This window comes from Ahaetulla prasina, chromosome 3 (genome assembly GCF_028640845.1).
Source record: "Ahaetulla prasina isolate Xishuangbanna chromosome 3, ASM2864084v1, whole genome shotgun sequence".
NCBI classification, from domain to species: domain Eukaryota; kingdom Metazoa; phylum Chordata; class Lepidosauria; order Squamata; family Colubridae; genus Ahaetulla; species Ahaetulla prasina.
In genome coordinates this window covers 109,884,597-109,909,059 of record NC_080541.1, presented here as the reverse complement: position 1 = coordinate 109,909,059, position 24,463 = coordinate 109,884,597, and the positions used below count along the sequence as shown (strand labels likewise).

The 24,463-nt window shown below is 38.1% G+C and overlaps 1 protein-coding gene across 1 annotated transcript in view; it reads right to left on the bottom strand.

Moving 5' to 3' along the window:
* Positions 1-2,924: 2,924 nt before the first annotated feature.
* The window catches only part of ZMAT2 (zinc finger matrin-type 2), a 93,354-nt gene continuing 71,815 nt past the window's right edge, over positions 2,925-24,463 (bottom strand). Inside the window, exons 5-6 of the mRNA XM_058179249.1 lie at positions 6,462-6,607; positions 2,925-3,306 (exon numbers count right to left, since the gene is read on the bottom strand). Of these exons, the coding sequence (XP_058035232.1) occupies positions 3,163-3,306; positions 6,462-6,607 (290 nt within the window). The 3' untranslated portion in view covers positions 2,925-3,162. The remainder of the gene's footprint in view (positions 3,307-6,461; positions 6,608-24,463) is intronic.

Below are 24,463 nucleotides of genomic sequence, written 5' to 3'. Positions count from 1 at the left end.
CACTTAATGACAGCAACAATTTATGACCAAAATTTTGGGTTCAGTTGTGGTCATTAAGTGAGGCCTAACCGTGGTGAGAAATTATAAAACAGACTTCACCCAGTCTTTTTCTGCCTAATCAAAGAGGAAGCAAATCAGTATCCATTCAAGACAGAATCAAATAATTTTTTTTCATCCATATTAGCCTATGCGTTCCTTGGCTCCCTGGGAAGAACATGGCACACACAGACATGAAAAAGAAAACAAAGGAATTACAGCATGCTTAATCAGATCAGGTAAAGATGAACTATGGTTGGATGATTGGTGGTTGGTATAAAGAACTGTGATTTGATCAGCAGGAAATCAAAGGGCTAGTTTCAGCAAACAAAAAGTTGAACGGGGAATTTGGGGTTAATGACCTTTGCAGAAAAACATTTTCTCTAGATTTTTGTCTAAATATTATTTCTTTCAAGGAAACATGTTTTGCATCCTTGGCTAAAGGCAGCTCCTGCTGCTGGGAATCCAGCAGGAGTCTGTATCTCTGCCACACACTCCATTGCTCTCAGCAAGTGCTCAAGACAAAGACATTCCCTCCACCACCACACGGAGAAAACCTCCAGTGCTGGGATAGGAAAAACTGGCAGAAATACTGCATGTGCAGGCAGATGCTCTGGCCCCATAGAGGAAGATGCCCTTAGGCTTGAATATAGGCAAAAGGCTTCTAATAGGAAACGGAGAAGAAAATACCATGGAAATTACATTCTTCTCTCTACCCACACTGATGCACACAAATACACACCATATTGTGCAGAAGGGCTCCTTCTCCTTTTGTCATATTAATTAGCAATTGATATGATTCTGTAGCTTATTGAGTATGTTATTCTTCATTAAGATAATTATTCAAAATTTGACAAACAATACATTATCAAAACTTACATGTAAAAATTGTACATTAGTGCCATTTTCTGTACTGCATGGCTTAAAACAGCAAACATCTCTATGTTAACCTTTTCAAGAACACAAAAAGAACAATGCTATATCTAATCAAAGGCCCATTCTGATTTCATAAAGATCAAACATATATGGAAACTCATAAGCAAAACACGAATGCCATTCACATTTATTTCCCAGCAAGTACTAGTTAATCTCTGAGACTAAAAGTTAATATACCCACCACTAGAGCTAAGTAGTCATTGATTTTCCCCACCCATAAAGTGCAGATAAAAGGGCTGTGCTTTAATTGCAACAGCTTTTAACAATATGTAGAACAGAGGAATCTCTTTGAAACTCACACTAACACAGCTAGTATTAAGTTTAGAACACTAGGACAGCATATTCACTGCTCACCTGTATCAGAGATCTCCTGGATTACACTATTTCTCATAAGTACTAACCAAATTGGATAAAGGTACAATAATGAGCATGTTGCAACACTGCTAGCTACGTAAAATTATTCAAAATGTTCCATATTTTAATGTGCATAAAAAGAATTAACACAGCATTGTAACTCTTTTTTTGTACCTCCTCTCTTCAAATTGTCTAGAATATTTAGTCATACGTTTCATTTTTTATTTTTTGGTTTGAATGCAAATAAGGACATTATTGGAATTAAATGTTCATTTTTCTTTGGTGCATGGAAGGAATCTGAGGCACATTAAGCAGGTATTTTTTAAAATTTTATTTTAAAGGATCAAGTCTCCAAGGGCATTTGAATCTCTGCTAGCAGTGCTACAGGCTTTGTATCATTTAAATGACATCTTCAGTGGGGATTATAATCTGAATTGAAGTGGAAATATCTGAAGCAATGAAGCTGTCAGCAGTCTAAGATTAAGGAATTAAAACAGCAGAAAACATTGTAGGATTTATTCTACCTGTATTTGAAAGAACGCAAGATTTAATTAAAGTGAGGAGAAAAGCAAGAACAATGATCCCATCACTATAAGGGAGAGACTATGAAAATCAGTCATGCTAGATGTAAATCCTCCTAAACCGATGAATGAGTCACAGTGGGGTTGGCTGAACTAAAATTAAGAAAGCAATGAAAATGACATGGGGCATAAACAGCAGCTAGAGCAGCACTGATAACATTTCTCCACTCTGAATCAAGATCGCAAGAAAGCGCCTTCTTCTCTATCAAACCCCCATCTGTTCTGATAAAACTCAGAGATATCTATTCAATATGGCCAGTGGCAAGATACTGGCAAGGCTCATTCTACTTTAATAGAAAAGAGATTCATCTGGGATTCTTTCTCAACACTTGCATTAAGCCCAAAGGGCATTTTACTATTCTAACCTTGGAAAATCTTTAAACCGGAGATTTCATTTTTTAAAAAATGCAGGCAATCCCACTGGGGCAATTTTTTCTTGATGAGAAATTTCTCTATTTTAAGAGCAGAGCGTCATTTACTGCTATTTCAGAAAAAAAATTCAAATTAGCCTAATCTTACCAAATTCTCAGATAATTTACTATCTACATCAATGAAAGGAGATCAACCAGAACCTTGATCCTCTAAGTTTACCAACTAAATATATTTTTTAAAAAACATTTCAGCAAGCTAATGGTGCAGACAATAACTTGCTCAGTATATAGATAATAATCTCCTGTGAGTTCTGGAAAATAATAGTGTATATGAATCTATCCTCTCCTGTATACAAACACTTTATAAAACAGTTTTAAAACCCCATTGTACTAGATTTTTATGAGTTTATTAAAAGAAAAAAGCATACCCAGTAGCATATCTCTCATGCACACAATACAAAGTAAAAAGCAAGCAGAACTTGCACAGGAAAACTGCAGCTGCAGACAAGGCCAAGAGAAATTTAGTGCTTAAAAATTACTCTCTATAATCTCCACAGAATTCTGTGTGAAAGTGTGTGTGCATTTCAAGCAGATCTTGAGAAAAGATGTATCCTTAAATATTGTCAGGGGATCAAGGCAGGGGAGATATTATTTGATAGTATTTTTATTTGAGATTTAGAGTTATCAACACACAGGCAAATGTGGTGCTATCTTTTCAACCAGGGAAGATTTAATTATGGTAGGGCAGAATCACCCCACATGGGAAGTGTGGAATTGTTTCCCAACTTGTTATTTGGATACAAATTCTTTGCAAAGTCTTTCTAGGATTTTGAAGCATCATCAGGACATAAACAGTAGCCGTTCAAAATACAGTTTCTGGCTTGTCAGTGGGTTTTCTTAGTTGAGCCAAAACCAGAGAAACCCATTACAGCAGCCATTTCATCATCCTCTTCAAATGTCAAATCTTCTTCTGCCCTCCTTTTCTTCTCCCTCTGTTTTTCCTTTTTGTAGGCTTTGGCCTTTTCCTCCTGCAACACAGGAAATAACTCTTTTTATCCAAGTTTGCTCACATAATCAAAATCTTTGAAAAGAAAGACAAACCTCAGAAATTAGGCAATTGAGACAACATGCTTTCTGGTCTGAAGAAGAAACAAAATGAGTGGAAGAAAAATAGCTCATCCCAAAGCAACAATGAAAGAAAAGCAACCCAAAGGTGCAAATACCAAAGTGCCAAGAGTAGATGCTGATTGTATGGGAGAACACTCATTTGCTGTCAGCATCTGTTTTTAAACCAATATTGAAGACTTCATCTGAAATTAATAGTGATAGAAATACAGCTTTGCTTGAAAACAATCACATGGATTCTGTATTAATGCCCTGTTACAAAAGTGGTGCTGAATGATGCCAGAAGGCAATGTCAGCAGCTGATAGCTCTTGGAACAGCCTGATGACAGCTGCTCAGCAGAACATAAGCTGTGTTTTGAATGGCTCTGGCATCAAAGGACTTCTACAACTCTAATCAAAATATTTTGTTGTTCTGTGAGATTGCAAGACCTGGAAAGCAGCCATGCTTGGGTTGGGAAATGTTGAAGTGGGACTTCGGTTAATGGTTTCTCAGCAGTTGTTAAGGCTGCAAAAGCTTGCATGACATTGCAGGACTTTTTTGTATTAACTAACTACACAACCAAGAGATCTAAAACATGTCTTGAAGTGATTATTAGGGCAACCTGAATAAAGTCATATATTCATATACATAATTTCTATATTATTTCTTGTTTCCAAAATTCCAAAAGAAAATTCTAAATTTCCCATTGTATAAAGATGATCAATTCATGGCATGCCAAAACCCCCATTTTTCATTTCTACAATGGTTCAAGAGCCAGAAGAATGGGTTCAAGTTCCCATTCAAATACTCAATCCTAGTGATTTGGGGCCAGTCACTCTTTTGCATTCTAATTAACATTATAGGGGGCTAGAGAACAGATGTTGCAAGGAAATGAGGCAAGGGGTCATCATATAGGTCACTTTCAAATGACAGAAAGAAGCATAAAATATAACCAAAAAAGATGCTTTGCAAGGTCTGACTTTTTCTTTCCTTCCTTCCTTCCTTCCTTCCTTCCTTCCTTCCTTCCTTCCTTCCTTCTTTCTTTCCTTCCTTCCCTGCTCCATTGTGCTTATATGCTAAATAATAAAGATAATTTGCAAAACTATCTGAATATTGTAACCTTCATTAAATATGCATATATGCATGCAATAAAGAACAAATTGTTTCTTTTGTTTCTAGGAAGTGCAAGTACCTATGAGTGGTATTAAAGATTATCCCCATGACTTCTAAAAATCTTCCTCAGATCTTCCAATTTCAATTTTAGGTATAATAAATGTTTAAAAATCAATTTTGTTTTATTGAACAGGACAGACAACATAACTGCCTCTATAATATTTCTATATTACATATAATTCTAATTTTTGTCACATGTGGGTTTTAAAAAGAAGGGGGAAATGTCCAAAATATAGTTTTCCTAATCACCAGAAGTCTTCATACACAATTTCACCAGATTGTGCTGCAAAGCCAATGAAATTTTGAATGCTATATTCAGCCAGTTATTATACTGGGGAAATCAAGGAACAAAAATAAGTTTCCTGATCATTTTCAAGACAAGCAACTCTTGGGGGCAATATAAGAATAGTAAATATGCTGAATTTGGCACAAAGATCTAATTCCATCTAGAATAGGAGTGTCATCCAGCCCGCAGGGTGCTTAGATCTCGTCTGTGGGGCCACCCTGGAAACAGCGAAGGACTGGCCCACATGCAGCCCTCCAAAGCTCTGTTTTCCCTGGCAGAGGGTTGCAGGAGGCCATCGCAGCTGGAAACGGAGCTTGGGAGCCCGTTTTCATTGGCAGAGTTCTTGGGCCACAAAAGGCACCCCCGAGACCAGTGACATCAAGCTGGCCATGCCCCCCCCGGCCAGCCCCCCCGAGGTAAAACACAACCCTGATGTGGTCCTCAATGAAATCAAGTTTGACACCACTGATCTAAAATGATGATGATCATCATTGCTGGACATCTTTTTTAAAGACAATATAAAAATGATTCTTCAGCAAGATAATCAAAATAGAATATCTATCAGCTTAAGATGTATTCCATTACAATCATGTCCTGTTAATTTCTGGGTAATACTTCACCTCTTCTCTGAGCTCCTTCATCCTCTCCTCAAAGTCATAATCCTTCTGTTTCTCCTCCATTTTTTTCTTGTTCACTTCAAAACGTTTCTTCACCTGATCCAGAGTAGAACGCTCTACTCTCATGGACATACCAAGGTTCCTCTGATCTAGAAAAAGTAGGAACCAATTAAATATTTTTGGAATTGCCTAAAAACCTTGTCAATACTTTAACAGGCAACACAGAATGTATTGTTTTCTTGTAGTTGAGCAATATTTTTGCACAAATAAGTAAAGCTTGCTATTAATATTACTTTGAGACTTCTTTTAACTCTGCTGTGTTTTTATTCATCCTCCTAGAATGGTCCATCCTACCCCAACCATTTATCCAAGTCTATATACCGTTAGATTAGTATTCCTGGGCTTGTGGGGATAGAGTGGGGTTTTTTAAAATATGCATTTTAGAACATCTTCCTTTATAATATTGATGGTACTGATATGCTGCATAAATGACAAGGGACGAACGTATGTTTGTTTGCTGCCCTTATAACTTCTACTACAGATGGGTGGCTAAGCGCTAGGCATTCAAACACACGGTGACTTGCTTGACAGAATTAAGCTCATGGGTATAACATGCCATGTATTGTAGTCTGGCAGATAGTGCTGGAGAAGAGCATGTGGCTATGTTACACATTGGCATTAATGAAAGCAAAAATAATTCAGTCCTGGAAACCATATTTATGGAGTAGAATGCTGAAATCCAGGATTGTTAAAGCAGATTCCTTGAAAATGCTATCAGTTCCACATGCCAGCCCCGAGGTAAAACACAACCCTGATGTGGTCCTCAATGAAATCAAGTTTGACACCACTGATCTAAAATGATGATGATCATCATTGCTGGACATCTTTTTTAAAGACAATATAAAAATGATTCTTCAGCAAGATAATCAAAATAGAATATCTATCAGCTTAAGATGTATTCCATTACAATCATGTCCTGTTAATTTCTGGGTAATACTTCACCTCTTCTCTGAGCTCCTTCATCCTCTCCTCAAAGTCATAATCCTTCTGTTTCTCCTCCATTTTTTTCTTGTTCACTTCAAAACGTTTCTTCACCTGATCCAGAGTAGAACGCTCTACTCTCATGGACATACCAAGGTTCCTCTGATCTAGAAAAAGTAGGAACCAATTAAATATTTTTGGAATTGCCTAAAAACCTTGTCAATACTTTAACAGGCAACACAGAATGTATTGTTTTCTTGTAGTTGAGCAATATTTTTGCACAAATAAGTAAAGCTTGCTATTAATATTACTTTGAGACTTCTTTTAACTCTGCTGTGTTTTTATTCATCCTCCTAGAATGGTCCATCCTACCCCAACCATTTATCCAAGTCTATATACCGTTAGATTAGTATTCCTGGGCTTGTGGGGATAGAGTGGGGTTTTTTAAAATATGCATTTTAGAACATCTTCCTTTATAATATTGATGGTACTGATATGCTGCATAAATGACAAGGGACGAACGTATGTTTGTTTGCTGCCCTTATAACTTCTACTACAGATGGGTGGCTAAGCGCTAGGCATTCAAACACACGGTGACTTGCTTGACAGAATTAAGCTCATGGGTATAACATGCCATGTATTGTAGTCTGGCAGATAGTGCTGGAGAAGAGCATGTGGCTATGTTACACATTGGCATTAATGAAAGCAAAAATAATTCAGTCCTGGAAACCATATTTATGGAGTAGAATGCTGAAATCCAGGATTGTTAAAGCAGATTCCTTGAAAATGCTATCAGTTCCACATGCCAGCCCCATTAAACAGACAGAACTGAACAGCCTTAGTGCCTGGATGAGAAGATGTTAGTTAGGATGAAGGTTTGGATTTGTGAAGCATTAGAATACCTTTGGGAACAAACCAGCTTCTGCAAATGGGGGGTGGCCCACATAAACCAAGAAAGCACCAGATTGCTGGCACATATTATCAAAAAATGTGGCAAAGCAGCTTTTAAATTAATTCTCGGGTGGGAGGGGGTAGCTAACAGAATGTAAGGAGCATTTGGTATAGGAAGAAATCACTCCAGAGGATGAGAGTATAAATTATTATAATGGTTTGGGTGGGGGGTAGTACAGATCTAGAAAATTAGTGTAGTTGATCAAGAAAGCCATATGGGGAAAAATTAAATGAAGATATTGCGTGTAAGCACTTGTATGCAAATCCCAGAAGTCCCTTAGTCAAAATGAGATGTGTTTAATGCTAGAAGAGAACACAGTTATATGGCAAGTATTACAGAAATCAGGTGAAATGGAGAGAAGCAAATGGATATATTTTTGTTGAAATATAAGTCATACAAAGGGCAGGAATTATTGCACAGAATGGCTCTATGTCTCAAAGAAGCAATCTGTAAACTAGAACTCAACACTCTTCCACAAAATCCCTGTGTTGCAGGATATACTACTCTCTATTCCTTTCAGTGGGAATTAAGAAGCTCAATCTGTTTCAGAAAGAAAAGGACATCAGAAAGATATAGAAAAAACCTCTATGATTCAAACTACACTCACATAATGAATTATCTGATAAGGAGACCAAATATCCAGATATGCTAAATGTATGTGTGCCTTCCAAGAGGTAGTGAAGGAGTCTTAAAAGATCAACAGAGTTGGAAGGGACCTTGTAGGTCATCTAGTCCACATCCCTCCCGGAAGCAGGAGACCCTACACCAGGGGTTAAATGCTCTGAAGTATGCTACTGGTTTGCTTTGCGCGCCCATGAGCAGTCTGTGCCAAACGCACGCTTTGCATGCACAGGCACATCGCAGGCGCTACAGCGCAGCGCTGAAAAAGGAAGATTAAGAAGCCTTTTCTAAGGTAAGTAGAACAGCAAGTGGAGGAACAGCTGTGCTGCAAAATTTAGATTCGCTAGAAAGCAAATATAAATCACGTGGCACAGTTGATCATTGGAAATACCGGTTCGCCTGAACCGGCAGCATTTTTTTTTACTATCAGTTCGCCCAAACCAGTAGCTTTCATTACTACCAGTTCGGCCGAACCGGTCTGAACTGATAGCATTTCACCCCTGCCCTACACCATTTTTGACAAATGGCAGTCCAATCTCTTCTTGAAAGCCTCCAGTGATGAAGCTCCCACAACTTCCAAAGGCAAGCTGTTCCATTGGTTGATTATTCTCACTGTCAGAAAATTTCTCCTTATTTCTAGGTTGAATCTCTCCTTGATCAGTTTCCATCCATTATTCCTTGTCTGACCTTCAGGTGCCTTGGAAAATAGCTCGACCCCTTTGTGGCAGCCCCTCAAATATTGGAACACTGCTATCATGTCTCCATGGTCCTTCTCTTCACTAGACTAGTCATATCCAGTTCCTGCAAACATTCTTCATATGTTTTAGTCTCCAGTCCCCTAATCATTCTGGTTGCTCTTCTCTGCACTTTAGAGTCTCAACATCTTTTTTATAGTGTGGTGACCAAAACTGAATGCAGTATTCTAGTTGTGGTCTTACTAAGGCTTTATAGAGTGGTATTAGTACCTCACTTGATCTTGATTGTATCCCTGTTAATGCAACTTAGGATTCCATTGGCTTTTTTGGCTGCCGCCGCACACTGCTAACTCATATTTAACAGGTTGTCTACTAAGACTCCCTCACAAAGTTACTGCTATTGACCCTGCTTTCACCCAGTCTACATGTGTATGTTTGGTTTTTCTTGCCTAAGTATAAGACTTTACTTTTCTCTACATTGAATTTCATTTTGTTAGATAGGGCCCAGTGTTCAAGTTTGTCAAGTTCCATCTGGACCTTGAGCCTATCATCTAGGGCAGGGGTCTGGAACCTTAAACACTCAGAGCCATTTGGACCTGTTTCCCACAGAAAAGAAAACACAGGGAGTCACAAAACCTGGGTGGGTATGGCCAACTCAACGTCAGTCTCACCCAGTCACATGACACCGCCCCAACCACGCATACCAGGTATTTTCTGTGCAAAATGGGTCTCTCTCTCTCTCTCTCTCTCTCTCTCCCCCCCTCCCATTTCTGTTTTTCTCTCTTTTTCCTCTCCCTCCCTTCTCTCTCTCATTTGTTTCCCTCTCTCTTTCTCTCCCACTAGCTCTCTCTCATTTATTTCTCTCTCTTTTTCCTCTCTCATTCTCTCCCATCATTTTCTCATTTCTTTCTTTTTCTCTCCCTCTCTCTCATTTCTCTTTCTCTCCCTCTCATTTGTTTTTCTCTTTTTCCTCTCCCTCTCCCTCTCCCTTTCTTTCTCTCCCCCTTCTTTTTTTCTCTCATTTGTTTCCCTCTCTCATTGTCTCCCTCCATCTCTCTCTCATTTCTCTCTCAATTGTTTCTCACTCTTTTTCCTCTTATTCCTTCCTTCATTTTCCCATTTCTCTCTCTTTTTCTCCTCTTTCCTCTCTTTCTCTCTCTCATTTCTGTTTTTCTCTTTTCCACTCCCTTTCTTTTTCTTCCCTTCTCTCTCTTTTGTTTCCCTCTCTTTTCCCTCTCTCTCATTCTTTCCCTCCAGCTCTGTCATTTCTCTCTCTCTCATTTGTTTCTCTCTTTCCTCTCTCTCATTTTCTCCTTCCATCATTTTCTCATTTCTCTCTCTCTTTCCCCTTTTCTCTCTCCTCTCTCCCTCAGCACTCAGGTGAGTAGCTGGCCGTGCTGTGCAGGAGAGTCCGAGCTCTTCTGTCCCTGCATCCGGCAGCTGCTGTTGCTCTTCCCTGTTCCCTTCATTCCTGAGCCAACACGGAGGGGACTGCGGCTGGTGCTGAGCTACCTGCAAAGGAATTGCAAAAAGCAGCCGGTTATGGGCAGTGCTGAGAAAACGCTGGGGCGCTTCAGCTGTGCAGGTCTGCAGAAAGGCTCGCGCCTTCTCGGGGCGGAGAGCAGGTTGCACGTCCGGGTTGGGCCAGTGTCTTGATGCGGAGAGCAGGTTGCGCGACCGGGTCAACAGGGAGCTGCAGGAGAGGGGTCAAAGGGCCACATGTGGCCCTGGAGCCGCGGGTTGCTGACACCCGATCTAGGGTGTTAACTATTCCTGCCAGCTTAATATCATCTGCAAATTTGGTAAATTCCCCTTTTATTCCCTCATATAAGTCATTTATGAAGATATTGAAGATTACTGGGCCTAAGACGGAACCTTGTGGTACCCCTCTGCTTACTTCCCTCCGTGTAGACATAGACCCACTAAGGACTACTCATTGAGTATGGTTTGTCAGCCAGTTACAAATCCATCTGGTGGTGATGCTATCTATCACACTGCTCCAGGATTTTTGAAAGATGTGGTACAGTGGTTCTGAAATGACATCTGCCAGCTCCTTTAGAACCCTGGGATGCAATCCATCAGGTACTGATGATTTGTGTTCATCAAGATCAGACAGGTGTTCTCTTACTATTTATTTATTTTTTTGCTTATTTTAACTTTTATTTCTAGTCTGTCTTTTACAGTTATGTTTTGGTAGATTGGGCTATAGTATCTTTTTGCATGAAGACTGATGCAAAGAATGAGTTATATAGTTCTGCTTTCTCTCTGCTGCCTGTTACTTCCATGCCATCTTCTCTCTTTAGTGGACCGAATGTTTCCTTGATTTTTTTCTTGTCATTTATATGTTGGAAGAAACTTTTTAAAATTATCTTTGACTTTTATTGCAAGATTTTGTTCATTCTGAGCCTTTGCTTTCCTGACTTTGTCTTTGCAGATTCTGGCTATCTGTTTTAGTTGTGAGTCCCTCTTTTCATTTTTTGCATTTTCTTTCTTTTGTCCTTTCTTTCTTTCAATTTGTCAAAGAGATCTTTGTGCAGCCATGCTGGTTTCTTCTTAGATTTCTTTTTCAGTGGTATTGTGCTGGTTTTGGCTTTTATGATAATATTTTTCAGAGTTTCCCAACATTCTTGAGTTATTTTCCCCTTTAGGATTTTCATTCAAGGAATCTTTCCCAAGTTCTCTCTGAGTTTGTTAAAATCAGCTCTTTTAAAATCTAAGACTCTGATATCATTATGTTCTATTGCTTGTTTTGTGTTATGCTGAATTCTAGTATGACATGGTCACTCTCACCCAAGGTTCCTGCAGTTTCAACTCCCTCTATCACTTCTTCTCTCTTTGTAAGAATTAAGTCCTTCTGTACAGATTAGGCTTAATCCTAAACAGTGCTCAGAATCACAACTGTAACATAAAACTATATTGAACCAAACTATATTTAGTTATTAGAACGAATTATTCAGCATACCTTCAAATTAGGAACGTGCAACTCCCACTAGCTCAAGATCTGCATCAACCTAAACAAGAATGTCGAAGACTGCATTTTAAAAGTTTTAGGGATTTTAGGCAATGAAACAGATGTCTTAAACATCTGCAAGATTTAAGACAACTATTTTGCCCATTAATTTTATTAATGCAGAAAGGATAGAAAAGACTCCAAGAACTATTAAAGACCTGCTTATGGACGAAATGAAGAAAGGACTTCAAAACTGAAAGGGACTAGAAAGTACTCTTTCTAGTGCTTGAAAATTATTTAAAACTGTAGTAATAGATATTCAATTTAAATGTAAACTCAGTCTTGTGGTTTCAATATGATTAAGTCTTTTAATCTTTTAGACTTTTTGAGGATGTTAACAAGCATACATTGATAAGCCATGTATTATAAAGTGTGATGTCACATAAACGTATCACTTAGCAACAGCAATTCCAGTAGTCCCACTTGCCATTGTTTTAAAAAAGACCACTGCAGGTCATTAAATTGGGACTTCCAAATTCCTGCTGGCTTCCCCATTGACTTTGCTTGTGAGAAGCCAGAAGGCAATGTCACAAATTGTGATCTGCAGAAAAACTGTAGAGGGACACAGCAATGGCTAGAACTCAAAGGATCCATCGAAGCTCCCCCTTCTTTGAGGTCACTGGAATTTTGAATGGTTGTTGAACAAATGGTCATAACCTAAGGACTATTTGTCTATTTATTTGCACTTTTAAAAAGTGTTTGACAACACTCTTCACTAAAGATTTGTGAGTTTTCAGAGCCAAGGATAATTCCTAAGTGGCTAACAGTTTAGGGCTGTAAATCAAACAGACTAAAAAAGCTCTAAAATGCTATCCCCCAGCTAGGTGAGTACACCTCAATGGCCAAGGCACCAAACTTCACAATACACATAAGAAAACCTCCCCTCCCCTATTTCGCAAAAGAATTAATGAGCTCTGTGTTGGCAGTGACTGATGAGAAAGGGGAGTTCAGAGTCATGGTAGATAACTCAGTGAAGGTACCATCTCAGAGTAAAAAAAAAGACAAAGTCTAATATGGAATAATTAAGGAGGGAATTGTAGCAAAATCTGCATATTTAGTGAGGTCCTTATATAAATCTGTAGTAAAAATTATACTTGGAATATTATGTACAGCTCCAATCACCACTGAAAAAGGATGGTACAAGGGCAAATAAATTACTAATTTTAACTGGGGTTATTTATATTTTAGTATTTTAAATTGTTTTAAATTCTGGCCATTTTGTAATATGTTTTGTTTTAGTTCTGTTTTAAAGTGTATATTGTTGATTTTTATTTGGCTGAGTCCTTCGGGAGAAGGGCGATATAAAAATCGAATAAAATAAATAAATAAATAAATAAATATCACCTGATATCCAAAGGACTGATAGCTGTTTCCCAGATAAGGAATTCTGTATACATTCCTCTACAACAAACAGGATCTTCCAGAATGATGGACTTTAACAAGGAGATTCCCTCACAACTCTTTCTCTCCAAATGAGAAAGCTTTTATTTATGAGAGGGCAGTGTCGTGGATCCACTCCCGAACCCCTCTCCAGAAATGAGTTTGGAGGAGGAGGATGAATTTGAGTCAGCAAAGGAAAGCGCAGTCATGTGATGGTCCAGATTGGGGCACAGAAACTGCTAGCCTGATGGAGCAGCCTCACCTGGATCGATCGGAAAAGTGACAGGCTGAGACTGAGTGAGCCAAGCTGCAATGAGTTGACCAGGAGGCTCCAGGCAAGGACCAGGAGCAGCTGTTGGAAGTTAGCAATGAGGAGGCAGTGGAGTCCACACCTCCTCCCAATCTAAGGACATGTAGGGCAGAGAAGAGAGATGTGCAACTCTGGTCAGCTAGACTACTCACGAGGAGGCAACCTCATCCCTCATGAAAAGCTGCACCGGTGTTGCCTACTTAATCCCGCCCTGAGGACTTGAGCATTGAGCAACATGCCCAGTTCTTTGCCTTGTATGCTTTTGTCGTGTATCCTGACCTGTTTGACTCATGGATTATTTCCCTGGACTTCATGTGTGCCCGTTAAGACTTGATTTACCCAGTGACTCTTGTCATGCTGAGCTTGGAATCTGAACTTGGGCAAAGTTAGTGCTTTCTATGGACGTGGTGTGTGTGCGTGTGTGTGTGTGTGTGTGTGTGTGTGTGTGTGTGTGAATAAACATCTTTAGAACTATCGCTGTGTGCATATGAGGAAAGCTGGGCAGCACAGGCAAAGAGAAATTTCAGGTATTTTTTTCCTCCAGGAAGCAGGAAAAAGAGAAGCAACATACCAGCGCTAAGAAAAAGCTACAGAACTTGCTCCTGTGATTAAAGGTCAGAATCAATTAAATTGTAGAAAATTCAGGATAAATAATAAAAGCTATGTTTTCTTTCAAAGGTGTATTTAATTAGGAATCTGTGATTAGACCTTTAATTTAAATATGAGCCAGCAGTCTGCTGCAACTGCCAAAAAAGCCAACATAGTTCTAGGCTGCATGAACAGGGATAGAATCGAGAACACGTGAAGTGTTAATACCAGGGGTGAAATGTTCCCGGTTCAGACTGGATCGCCCGATCCGATAGTGATGGCGGCGGGTGGTTTGGGGAACCATTAGCAAAAATCCCTGCACTCCCACAATGCTCAGCTGAGCCACGAAAAAATGCTTTTAAAAGTAAAAAAAAAAAGCCTCTAATGATCGTGTGGCTCAGCTGGGATTGTCAGAGCCTTTTAAAAGCATTTTTTCTACAACCTCTTTGGCCGAATAGGTTGTAGAAAAATACTTTTAAAAGGCTCTGGCGATCCCAGCTGAGTTGCCTGATTGTCAGAGGCTTTTTTTCTTTTAAAGGCAAAAAAAAAAGTTTTTAAAAGAAAATAAAAGCCTCTGACGATCAGACAACTCAGCTGGGATCATCAGAGCCTTTTAAAAGCATTTTTTACAACCTCTTCACATTACCCCCACCACCAAGCCAACCCACAGAACCAGTAGTAACAAATTTTACATTTCACCACTAGTTAATACCACTTTATACTGCCTTGGTAAGGCCACACTTTGAATACTGCATCCAGTTTTGGTCGCCACGATGTAAAAAAGATGTTGAGACTCTAGAAAGAGTGCAGAGAAGAGCAACAAAGATGATTAAGGGTCTGGACTCTAAAGCATATAAAGAACGGTTGCTGGCATTGGGTATGTCTAGTTTGATGAAAAAAAGGACTAGGGGTGACATGATAGCCGTGTTCCAATATCCCAGGGGCTGCCACAAAGAGGAGGGAGTCAAGCTATTCTCCAAAGCACCTGAGGGCAGGACAAAAAGCAATGGGTAGAAACTAATCAAAGAGGGAAGCAACCTGGAACTAAGGAGAAATTTTCTGACAGTTAGAACAATTAATCAGTGGGACAACTTGCCTCCAGAAGTTGTGAATGCTCAACATTGGAAGTTTTTAAGAAGATGTTGGATAACCATTTGTCTGAAGTGGTATAGGGTTTCCTGTCTAAGCAGGAGATTGGAGTAGAAGATCTCCAAGGTCCCTTCCAACTCTGTTATTCTATTCTATTTAATTTGTGTATGCCAAATAAAATCCTTAAGGATTCTAGCAATTTATCATCTCTGATATTTATTTTACCTATGCAAACCCTATTGTAAACATTTGTGCAACTTGGAATAGAGTTTAAATTAGAAGTATATGAATATCATTTTGTTGTCTATCCAGAGCCTTACATATTATTTTGCCTTTTTCATTTGAACATCTGTTTTGAACGGCCCTATATTTTACCTTTTTGTCCAATATTTTACATGTGACTATTTAAAATTAAAAAGGGATTTTTATATTCTAGTTATTTTGCACTTATTTATCATGTTAGGAGCATGGTGGCTTATATAGTTAAGTTGCTGGGCTGGAGTTTAGCAAGCCCGTGTTCAAGACCCAAGTGTTACTGCTTGGTGGGGTGAGCTACTGTCATTCATTTCAGCTCCTTGATGGGGACATGAAAGGAGTTCTCATGGATTCCCCACCCACCCAGCAACAATGATATTGCCGGCTAATTTTTTCAACCTGGAAGCACCTTAAACAGTGCTCTGATTCTAATGGGACAGGGATTTATCATGTTTTATTTATTTATACTTTATTTATATTAGGGATTTATATATAAAAATATATCTCATATGTTTACGTGTGTGCATGCTTGTGTATGGGTATATATTTGTTTTCTTTTGAAAGAGAGTATCAGAATTTCATTTTTAATGGGTGCCCATATGTTCACAGAAAAAAGTGACTATAAAGGGTACCATCTTATCCATTGTAATTTTATACATAATTTTATTAATCTCTTGTGAAAGTGATCTTTCTCTGAAAGAAGGAGGGGGACCTGATTTCCTAATCATGTTTTTCATGGAACAAGGTCATGACTCTCAGCTTTTATTTTATTTGCCCATAAGAAAAACTAAGGCACCTGTGGGTCCCTGTCTATTTCCCACAGAGGTTACAGTATCAGGTAAAGCATTCACCTGTAAGACAGTACCAGCAGCTACCGAATCGCTACAACCCTGAGGCAAGAATTCAATGCCAGTATGTATAAACCTAAACAGTTTCTTGGAAGTGAGGTAGGAAAATTTCAATCTTGTCCTTTGCAGGAAGGTAAAGACTACCTTTTGGATTTTTTTTTAGTTCTGCAGGAAGAGGGAACAAAAGGAAATAGGGCAGGGGTATATAGAACCATGTATGATGGAAAGTGAAGACATAAATACTGTTCTCTCCCTTCTACAATGGCAGTCTTCTATTAAAACTAAATATAGAGAGGCTCAAGAATAATAAAAGGAAAAGCTTTTTACGCAATGTATAGTTTAGGCCTGGAACGTGCTGATAATAGATATTAAGATGGTTACCAATTTAAATGGTTTTAAAGGAGACTAGACAAATGTCTATGGAGGAACATGTTATCAATGGTCTTGAGGGCAGTTTGCTAGTTTTGAAACCATGGGCAGTATGGCTTAAACTACTAGGGGAGAGCACTGAAAAGAACCATCACCATCTCAGCTATGATTGTGAAGTTTCTGAAAGAATCAGACGGGTCAATGTGTGATGCAGATGTTGGTTCTTGGCCTAAGCCAGTTGGGCTATAAATACATTCCATTTATTTCCCTCAGTTAGAATGTTGCTATGTTCTCCATGGTATGAAAAGCAATCAGGGTTCTTTCTCTTTTGCTTATGCTGTGGCTTCTATATTGAAAGGAAAGCTGGATGAAATTTCTACAAAAAATCAGTTTTTAATCAGTGACTGTAGAGAAATCCAGCTAACATAAATATATGGCTATAACATTGTGTTTGCTTTCTCTTTACTTATGGGGGCTTTCTATCTTTACCATTCACAACTCTCTACATTTATTGCAAGTAAGTATGCAATTACTAAACAGCAGAATGAGTTTATAAATGGCACAGTATTGAATAATTCAAAAGCAAAACAACCTGACACGTAAGATTTATTAAGGCAAAAAACAGTGGTAAAGTCAGGCATATAAAAATATGAAAAAAGAAAACAGCATTACTTGGAAATATACTATGTTTATTAATATTCCATCTTAAAGAAGTCAAAAGAAATTACAATGAAAAATGCAACAACAAAAATAATTAAATGATATCAGTTGACCTAATGATGAGGAGTAGATAGGTAACCAAAGCAGATTCTTAATCTGTCCTTCTCTCTTGTTCTTTCTCATGGGAGATTTAGCGGTTGGTTAACAGAGGAAACAATCCAGAGGTTCAAACAAGATTCTTCCCACTCACCTCTCCCAATACCTGCGAGATGGGTCAGAAGAACTTTCAGTGAAGATCTGTTGTCTAATGTATGGGGAGGGAGATGGAAAGGGAATTGAATGGAAAGTTCTAATGCAAGAGCGGATGAGTTTACATAGTCCATGATATATTGGTCAGAGGTCAAACTAGAGGTCAAACTAGAGGTCATTCTCCACAACTCATGGAGTTTGCCTCCATACCTCAAACAATTTGTGTGGAATAGCTCATGATAGAGAGAAACTTTATCTCTCTCCACAGCATCATCTTACAGGAGGAATTTAAAGTATATTTTTCCAGATAAAGATATAGTATACAAAGGAAGCCTCTCTGTGGCCTTATTCCATTTGATCTTCATGTGCAGCCATCCTAAAATTAAAGAAGTCTGAAAGTGGTTTATGGGAAAGAATGGATGAAAAAGAGAACATTTTATCTCAAACCCTCTAAATGTTACCTGTAAAAATTATAGTGTTTTAAGATTCCAGGATTACTGGCAAACAGGTAGTCCTCAGCTTACAACCGCAACTGGTGGGGGGTGGGGTGCATGTTTAGAACTTTCATTGCTAAGTGATACAATCATTAAGTGAATTGCATCAGATTTTACAACCTTTTTTGCCACAATTGTTAAACAAATCACATGGTCATTAAGTGAATCTGGCTTCCCCCGTTGACTTTCCTGATTGGATGCCAACTAGGAAGGTTGAAGATGGCAATCACATGACACCAGGACGCAGCAACAGTCGTAAACCCATGGTGGTTCCCAAGCACCCAAATTTCAGTTATGAGATCTTGAGGATGCTGCAACAGTTATAACTGCAAGGACCGATTATAAGTCACTTTTTTTCAGTACTGTCATAATTTCAAATGGTTGTTAAATGGTCATAAGTCAAGGACAATCTTTATAACAAAATCAGCATAGCATTCAAATTTCAAGTAGTTAATGAATGCCTCAATATTGAAAAAGGTCACCTGTACATTATATAATAAAAAGGATGCTTGTTTTTCAATCACTAAAGACCCAAAACTTAAAAACTATTGTGCCTTTCTTTTTTGTTGGGCCACCAAATAATACGGAAGCACCACCAAATAATACGGAAGTACCATCTTAACTTTACTTTGAAGTAAAGAATGTGTTTTCTTAGGTATATGGAAAAATCCCATAAATGGTAAAATTGGAGAAGCAAAATCAATTGCTTGCTTAATAAATTATAGAGTTTAATAAATTATATATAATTAATAAATTATAATAGAGTTGCAAGGAAATCTGTATGTTAAAACCTAAATCATGAATTATATCTGACGTAGAAAGCAGCAACAAATATTAATTTAATGCCCTGCTCTTCAACTTTTACAATTGTTGAATACCAAATAAACATTCCCAAAATTTGGATGTCATTCAATCAAGCGAACAATAAACTAACTAACCACTCTTTACATTTTTATCTGAGCAAGGGAGTTCACAAAGATAATGATTTTTGTTACATTTAGTTAAGCCTTTGTATTTTCTCCATTTTAAAGGCCTTTTAAGATTAATTTGTACCAAAAATAATCCAGAAAAACACTCATTTTTCACTTGAAAGATTTCACATACCCCATATCATAATATTTACCCATTTACCACACATTTGCTAGTTCAGAATATTCTGCAACAGAAATCTCAAAGTAGTAAGGTCAAAAACTATCACTATATTTCCTAGTCATACCTTCTTTTTGGGGGTGCTTGTGAGAGATCACGACATAGCATATATAGGCTCAGATGGTAACTGCACTTGAAATTTGTTCACTTATCATTTTTTTACATTTTAATATTCATGATATGTCAGCCTTTTAAGACAACTCAGACAAGAAAGACAATTTCCTAAATTTAACTAAAATTACTTTATTGATACAGGCTATAGTAACAGAATCTTGAAGTTTGACAGCAGTTCTCTTTCCCTCCTTCTTATACTCCAGGAAATTAGGGTAGAACCAATTACCAAATGCATATGTTATCTTTGTTTCCCATACATAAAGCATGTTTGTATATATGCTTTTGAAGTCCTATCTATTGTATATAATTTCTCCCAGGTCATCTCTGTGGCTTTCTAAACAATGCTACATATATGTTTCATTAACTCAATTCCAGCCATTGATCCATTCTCATGAACATGCATAAGGAGGAAGCTGAGATGAAGAGTGTCTCTCTCTCACCAGCACTGTTGACATGCCTAGAGAGGTGGGGCTTGGGCAATGATCAAGCTTTGACTGGTGGACATAAGGAAGCTGTGTAGAGGATCACCTCTTGGAACTTAGTGGTCTGCAGACCACAAGATCCGTTAGCTTAACAGAGGAATACATGAATTGCATATAAAAGTCACTGGAGTCTCTCAGATCTTTGATAACTGCTGAGAATCAAGAAAAATAATAACAAGACAGGATAAACCAACCAATGGATTTGTTCTGTATGAGATAGATTAGTAAGTCTAATATGTCCCAAAGAATAAATCCTGCATCCATGACTACTTTACAATCAAATAAAATGATGACTATCTATTGACTAAGGCCAAAGATCTCTAGCCAGGCTGGAAATCACTGTAATTTCTTTTATTGTTGTGAGCTGCTCTGAATCATTTAGAACTGGGCTGCATATACTTATAAATAATAATAATTATAATTTTATTATTATTTTATTATTGTAATAATATAGTACCAATAGTAATAGTCACCTTGAGCGCAATTCCAAAACTTATGGGGCACCAATTGACTACCACAGTACTGACTAATCAATCAATTGCAAAAGGCAGCTTTACTTGGAACAATTTACATTCTGCTACAATACCTTTAACACCATTGAACAGCATCCACCTACTGGGTGGATAAAAGTGTCAAATCCAATCTAAACATCTGTGTGACAGTGTGAATAATAACAATAACAATAACAATAACAATAACAATAACAATAATAATAATAATAATAATAATAATCTCGTTTGTTGACATTTTGTGTAAATAAAATAATAATAATGATGATGATGATGATGATGATGAAAGAAAAGACTGAAAACCACATCAAAGAAAACATAGAAAGAAAAAGACTACCTACCATTTGCAAAATGCATAGCAAATGAGTGAAAGATCTACTAACTGCCGTGAACAACATTTTAACGTCCATCCCATCCAGCACACCATATGAAACCAACCAACTAATGTATAGTACAGCCACCGTTATAACTGCAGAACTGGGCTATAACATGCCAAAAAAGAAACCCGCTGGAATACCAAAGTGGAAAATTCAATTTGAAAATAAAATAAAAATACTACAAGGGGATGTCAGTAATCTGAAGTTCTTGAAAGAAGGAAAACAAAGTAACAAAAAGCTGAAAAATAATTTACACAAAAAAACAATAACGGAAATCATGGAAGAACTAAAACAACATGTAATAGCAACAGCAAAGAAAATTGAAAGATATGAAAGATGAATTAAACACTATCGTGAAAATGTTCAGTTCAGAAGAAACCAACACCTCTTCTACCAGTTCCTTAATGAAAATTGAGTCCAAACTAATATTCACCCATGTAAAGAAAAAACTTTGAACTTTTGGAAAGAACTGTGGGAAAACCCAGTGGAACACAATAAAACTGCCTCCTGGATCAAAGATATTCAACAACAAACAACACGAAACAAAATGGAAAATATTGTAATAACAACTGACATGGTTGCAAAACAAGCAAAGAAGGTCAAGAACTGGAGTGCACCTAGCCTGGAAAAACTGCATGGATACTGGCTAAAACACCTGACCAGCCTCCATCATCCCATGGCCACTCAATTTGATCAAATGCTTCAAAATGCAACAAGCGAAGAATGGTTAGCATCTGGTCAAACATACTTGATAATGAAAGATCCAGAAAAGGGCACAGAACCAAGCAACGATCGCCTAATTACTTATCTGCCAACAACATTCAAACTTTTTACAAGAATACTGGCAAATTCAGTATTCAATCATCTGATGGAAAACAGTTTGTATCCAGTAGAACAAAAAGGAAACTATAAAAAATCAAGAGGAGCAAAAGATCAGCTGCTCACTGACAAATAGTACTAAAAAATGCAAAACGAAGAAAAACAAGTCTAAATATGGCATGGATTGATTACAAGAAGGCATTTGACTCATTACCCCCACAGGTGGATTAACACCTGTCTGGAAAACTTTGGAATCAGCAAAAATATTTGTACATTTTTGAAAGCAAATATGCAAAAATGGAAAACAATTCTAACAGCAAATGGGGAGAACATTGGTGAAGTCCACATCAGACGAAGAATCTTCCACAGGGACTTTCAACACTACTCTTCGACATCGCATTAATTCCACTGACAATAATCCTATGAAACACAAAACTGGGACACCAAATCTCAAGCCAACATGGCAAGATAATCCATCTACTATACATGAATGACTTAAAACTCTATGTGAAAAACCCCACTGAACTTAAATCAATACTCAACATAGTTCAACTGTTTAGCAGCAACATCAGAATGAATTTTGGACTTAAAAATGTGCTATACTATCCATGTAGCGAGAAAAATGGAAAAAATAGAAGGAAGAAAACTGGGAAATGGAAGCATTGTGAAAGCAAAGGATGATGGTTACAAATACCTAGGCATATTGGAAGCAGATAGCATCTTGAATGGAAAAGTCAAAGAGTCAACGCAAAAGGAATACATCACGAGGATCCACAAAATATTAAAATCAAAACTGAATGCTGGAGACATAATTAAAACCATTAATACATGGGCATTTCCAGTCATACGCTACCAGCTGGAATCACCAATTGAACTGTGGCTGAACTGGAAAACCTGGATGGGAAAACACGTAAAGTTTTGAATGTGTACCACGGTATACATCCACGAAGTGACACCAACAGGTTATACCTGCCAAGAAGAATAGGGGGCACGGGACTATTGCAAATCCATCAAACTGTAGAAGAAGAAAAACGAAGTTTGAATGATTATGTGAACCAAAGCACAGAAAGATTGCTGCAGGCTGTGAAAACGGAGAACATTATAAAAACAACAGAAACAAAGGCAGAATATTAGGAAAAACAGTTGGATTACAGATTAAATGGATGGAAAACCAAAGCCCTGCATGGACAGCACTTGAAAAACATTGAAGGAATGTGTTGTAACAACTTGACATGGGCATGGCTTAAAAGAGGAATCATCAAGAAAGAAATGGAAGGTTTAATACTCACTGCTCAAGAACACGCACTACAAACTAATGCCATGAAAGCGAAAATACAAAAATCTACTGACAATCCAAACTGTCAATATTGCAATGACAAAGATAAAACTGCTTCACACTTAATATGTGAGTGCAGCAAAATCACGCAAACTGATTACAAAGCTAAAGATGATCGAGTTGCTAAACTAGTCCACTGGTCATTATGTAAAAAATACGATATACCTGTATCTGAAAAGTCATGGGAGCACAAAGTGGAAAAAGTTATCAAAAATAAGACAGTGAAGATCTTGCGGGACTGTTGAATACAGATGGATCCTCATTTGAAACATAACATGCCAGATATCATGGTTGTTCAGGGCCGAAGCATACAATTTATTGATATCGCTGTACCAGGAGACGCCAGAGTCGAAGAAAAAGAACAGGGAAAAAATCACGAAATATCGCGACCTGGCCATCGAAACTATATGGCTATGGATGAAACATGTAACAGTGATACCCATTGTCATGGGGCACTTGGTATGATGTCCAAAAATTGTACAAAACACATCAACAAATTGCAGCTTCCTGCAATAATACCAGCGGAACTGCAAAAAACTGCACTACTCGGAACATCATGTGTTTTAAGAAGATACTTGGTTGATACCCACCCTGTTTCCCCTAAAATAAGACATCCCCTGATAATAAGCCCAATAGGGCTTTTGAGGGCATGCCCTAAAATAAGCCCCCACCCTGAAAACAAGTCCCTCTGAAAATATTTAAACACATGCGCAGCTGGTCCCCACCATTTCCTCTGGTTAGGGTTAGGGAGACAGAGCTAGCAATCAGGTAAGATGGCAAGAGGAGCTCCATCTTGCTCTACGTGCCCCAAAGTAATAAGACATCCTCGAAAATAAGACCAAGCACTTATTTCGGGGTTCAAAAAAATATAAGACTTATTTTTGGGAAAACACGGTAGGACGCTGGCAGCAACCTGTACCAACCATTAGCACCAGTCAATCATATTTGTGACACATTTTTAAATGTTCAGTTGACTGAGTTTCATGTTTAATGAATAAAAGAGATAACAACAACAACAACAACAACAACAACAACAATCCCCCAGTGAAGCACTGCTTTGAAGTGGTTCTGGGGCTTGTGTGCTCTGAGGAAGATGAGAGATATGCCAGAGGTTCAATCATACTGGATAGGTCTCATCAGAGAAGTCTGACAAAGAGTGTTACTCCCATAAAAAATATGGTGAGATGTAAATTTCAGAAAGCCATACCGGCTCAAATGTCACCCATGTAACAAGGTCCATGCTAGATGTTGGAGTTCCTGGATATCTGGTGAAAAATGGGCTGCAGGACTCAGGACTGTTGTCTGAACAGCTAGGGCCAGCAGCTGCAGAACTATTGGAAGAAAAGGTGTTTACCCATTGCAAATACACTTTGATTGTCCAACAAGGATGATTGAAACGAATGAATCAGTTCTGGAAAGAACAACATCCAGAACCAGAAATAACAAAACAGAGGCTAGGAGATCAATGTCAATTTATAATACAAAATAAAGTATTCATAGAAGCAGAATTGGAAGAACTGCAAAAAACTGCACTACTCGGAACATCATGTGTTTTAAGAAGATACTTGGTTGATACCCACCCTGTTTCCCCTAAAATAAGACATCCCCTGATAATAAGCCCAATAGGGCTTTTGAGGGCATGCCCTAAAATAAGCCCCCACCCTGAAAACAAGTCCCTCTGAAAATATTTAAACACATGCGCAGCTGGTCCCCACCA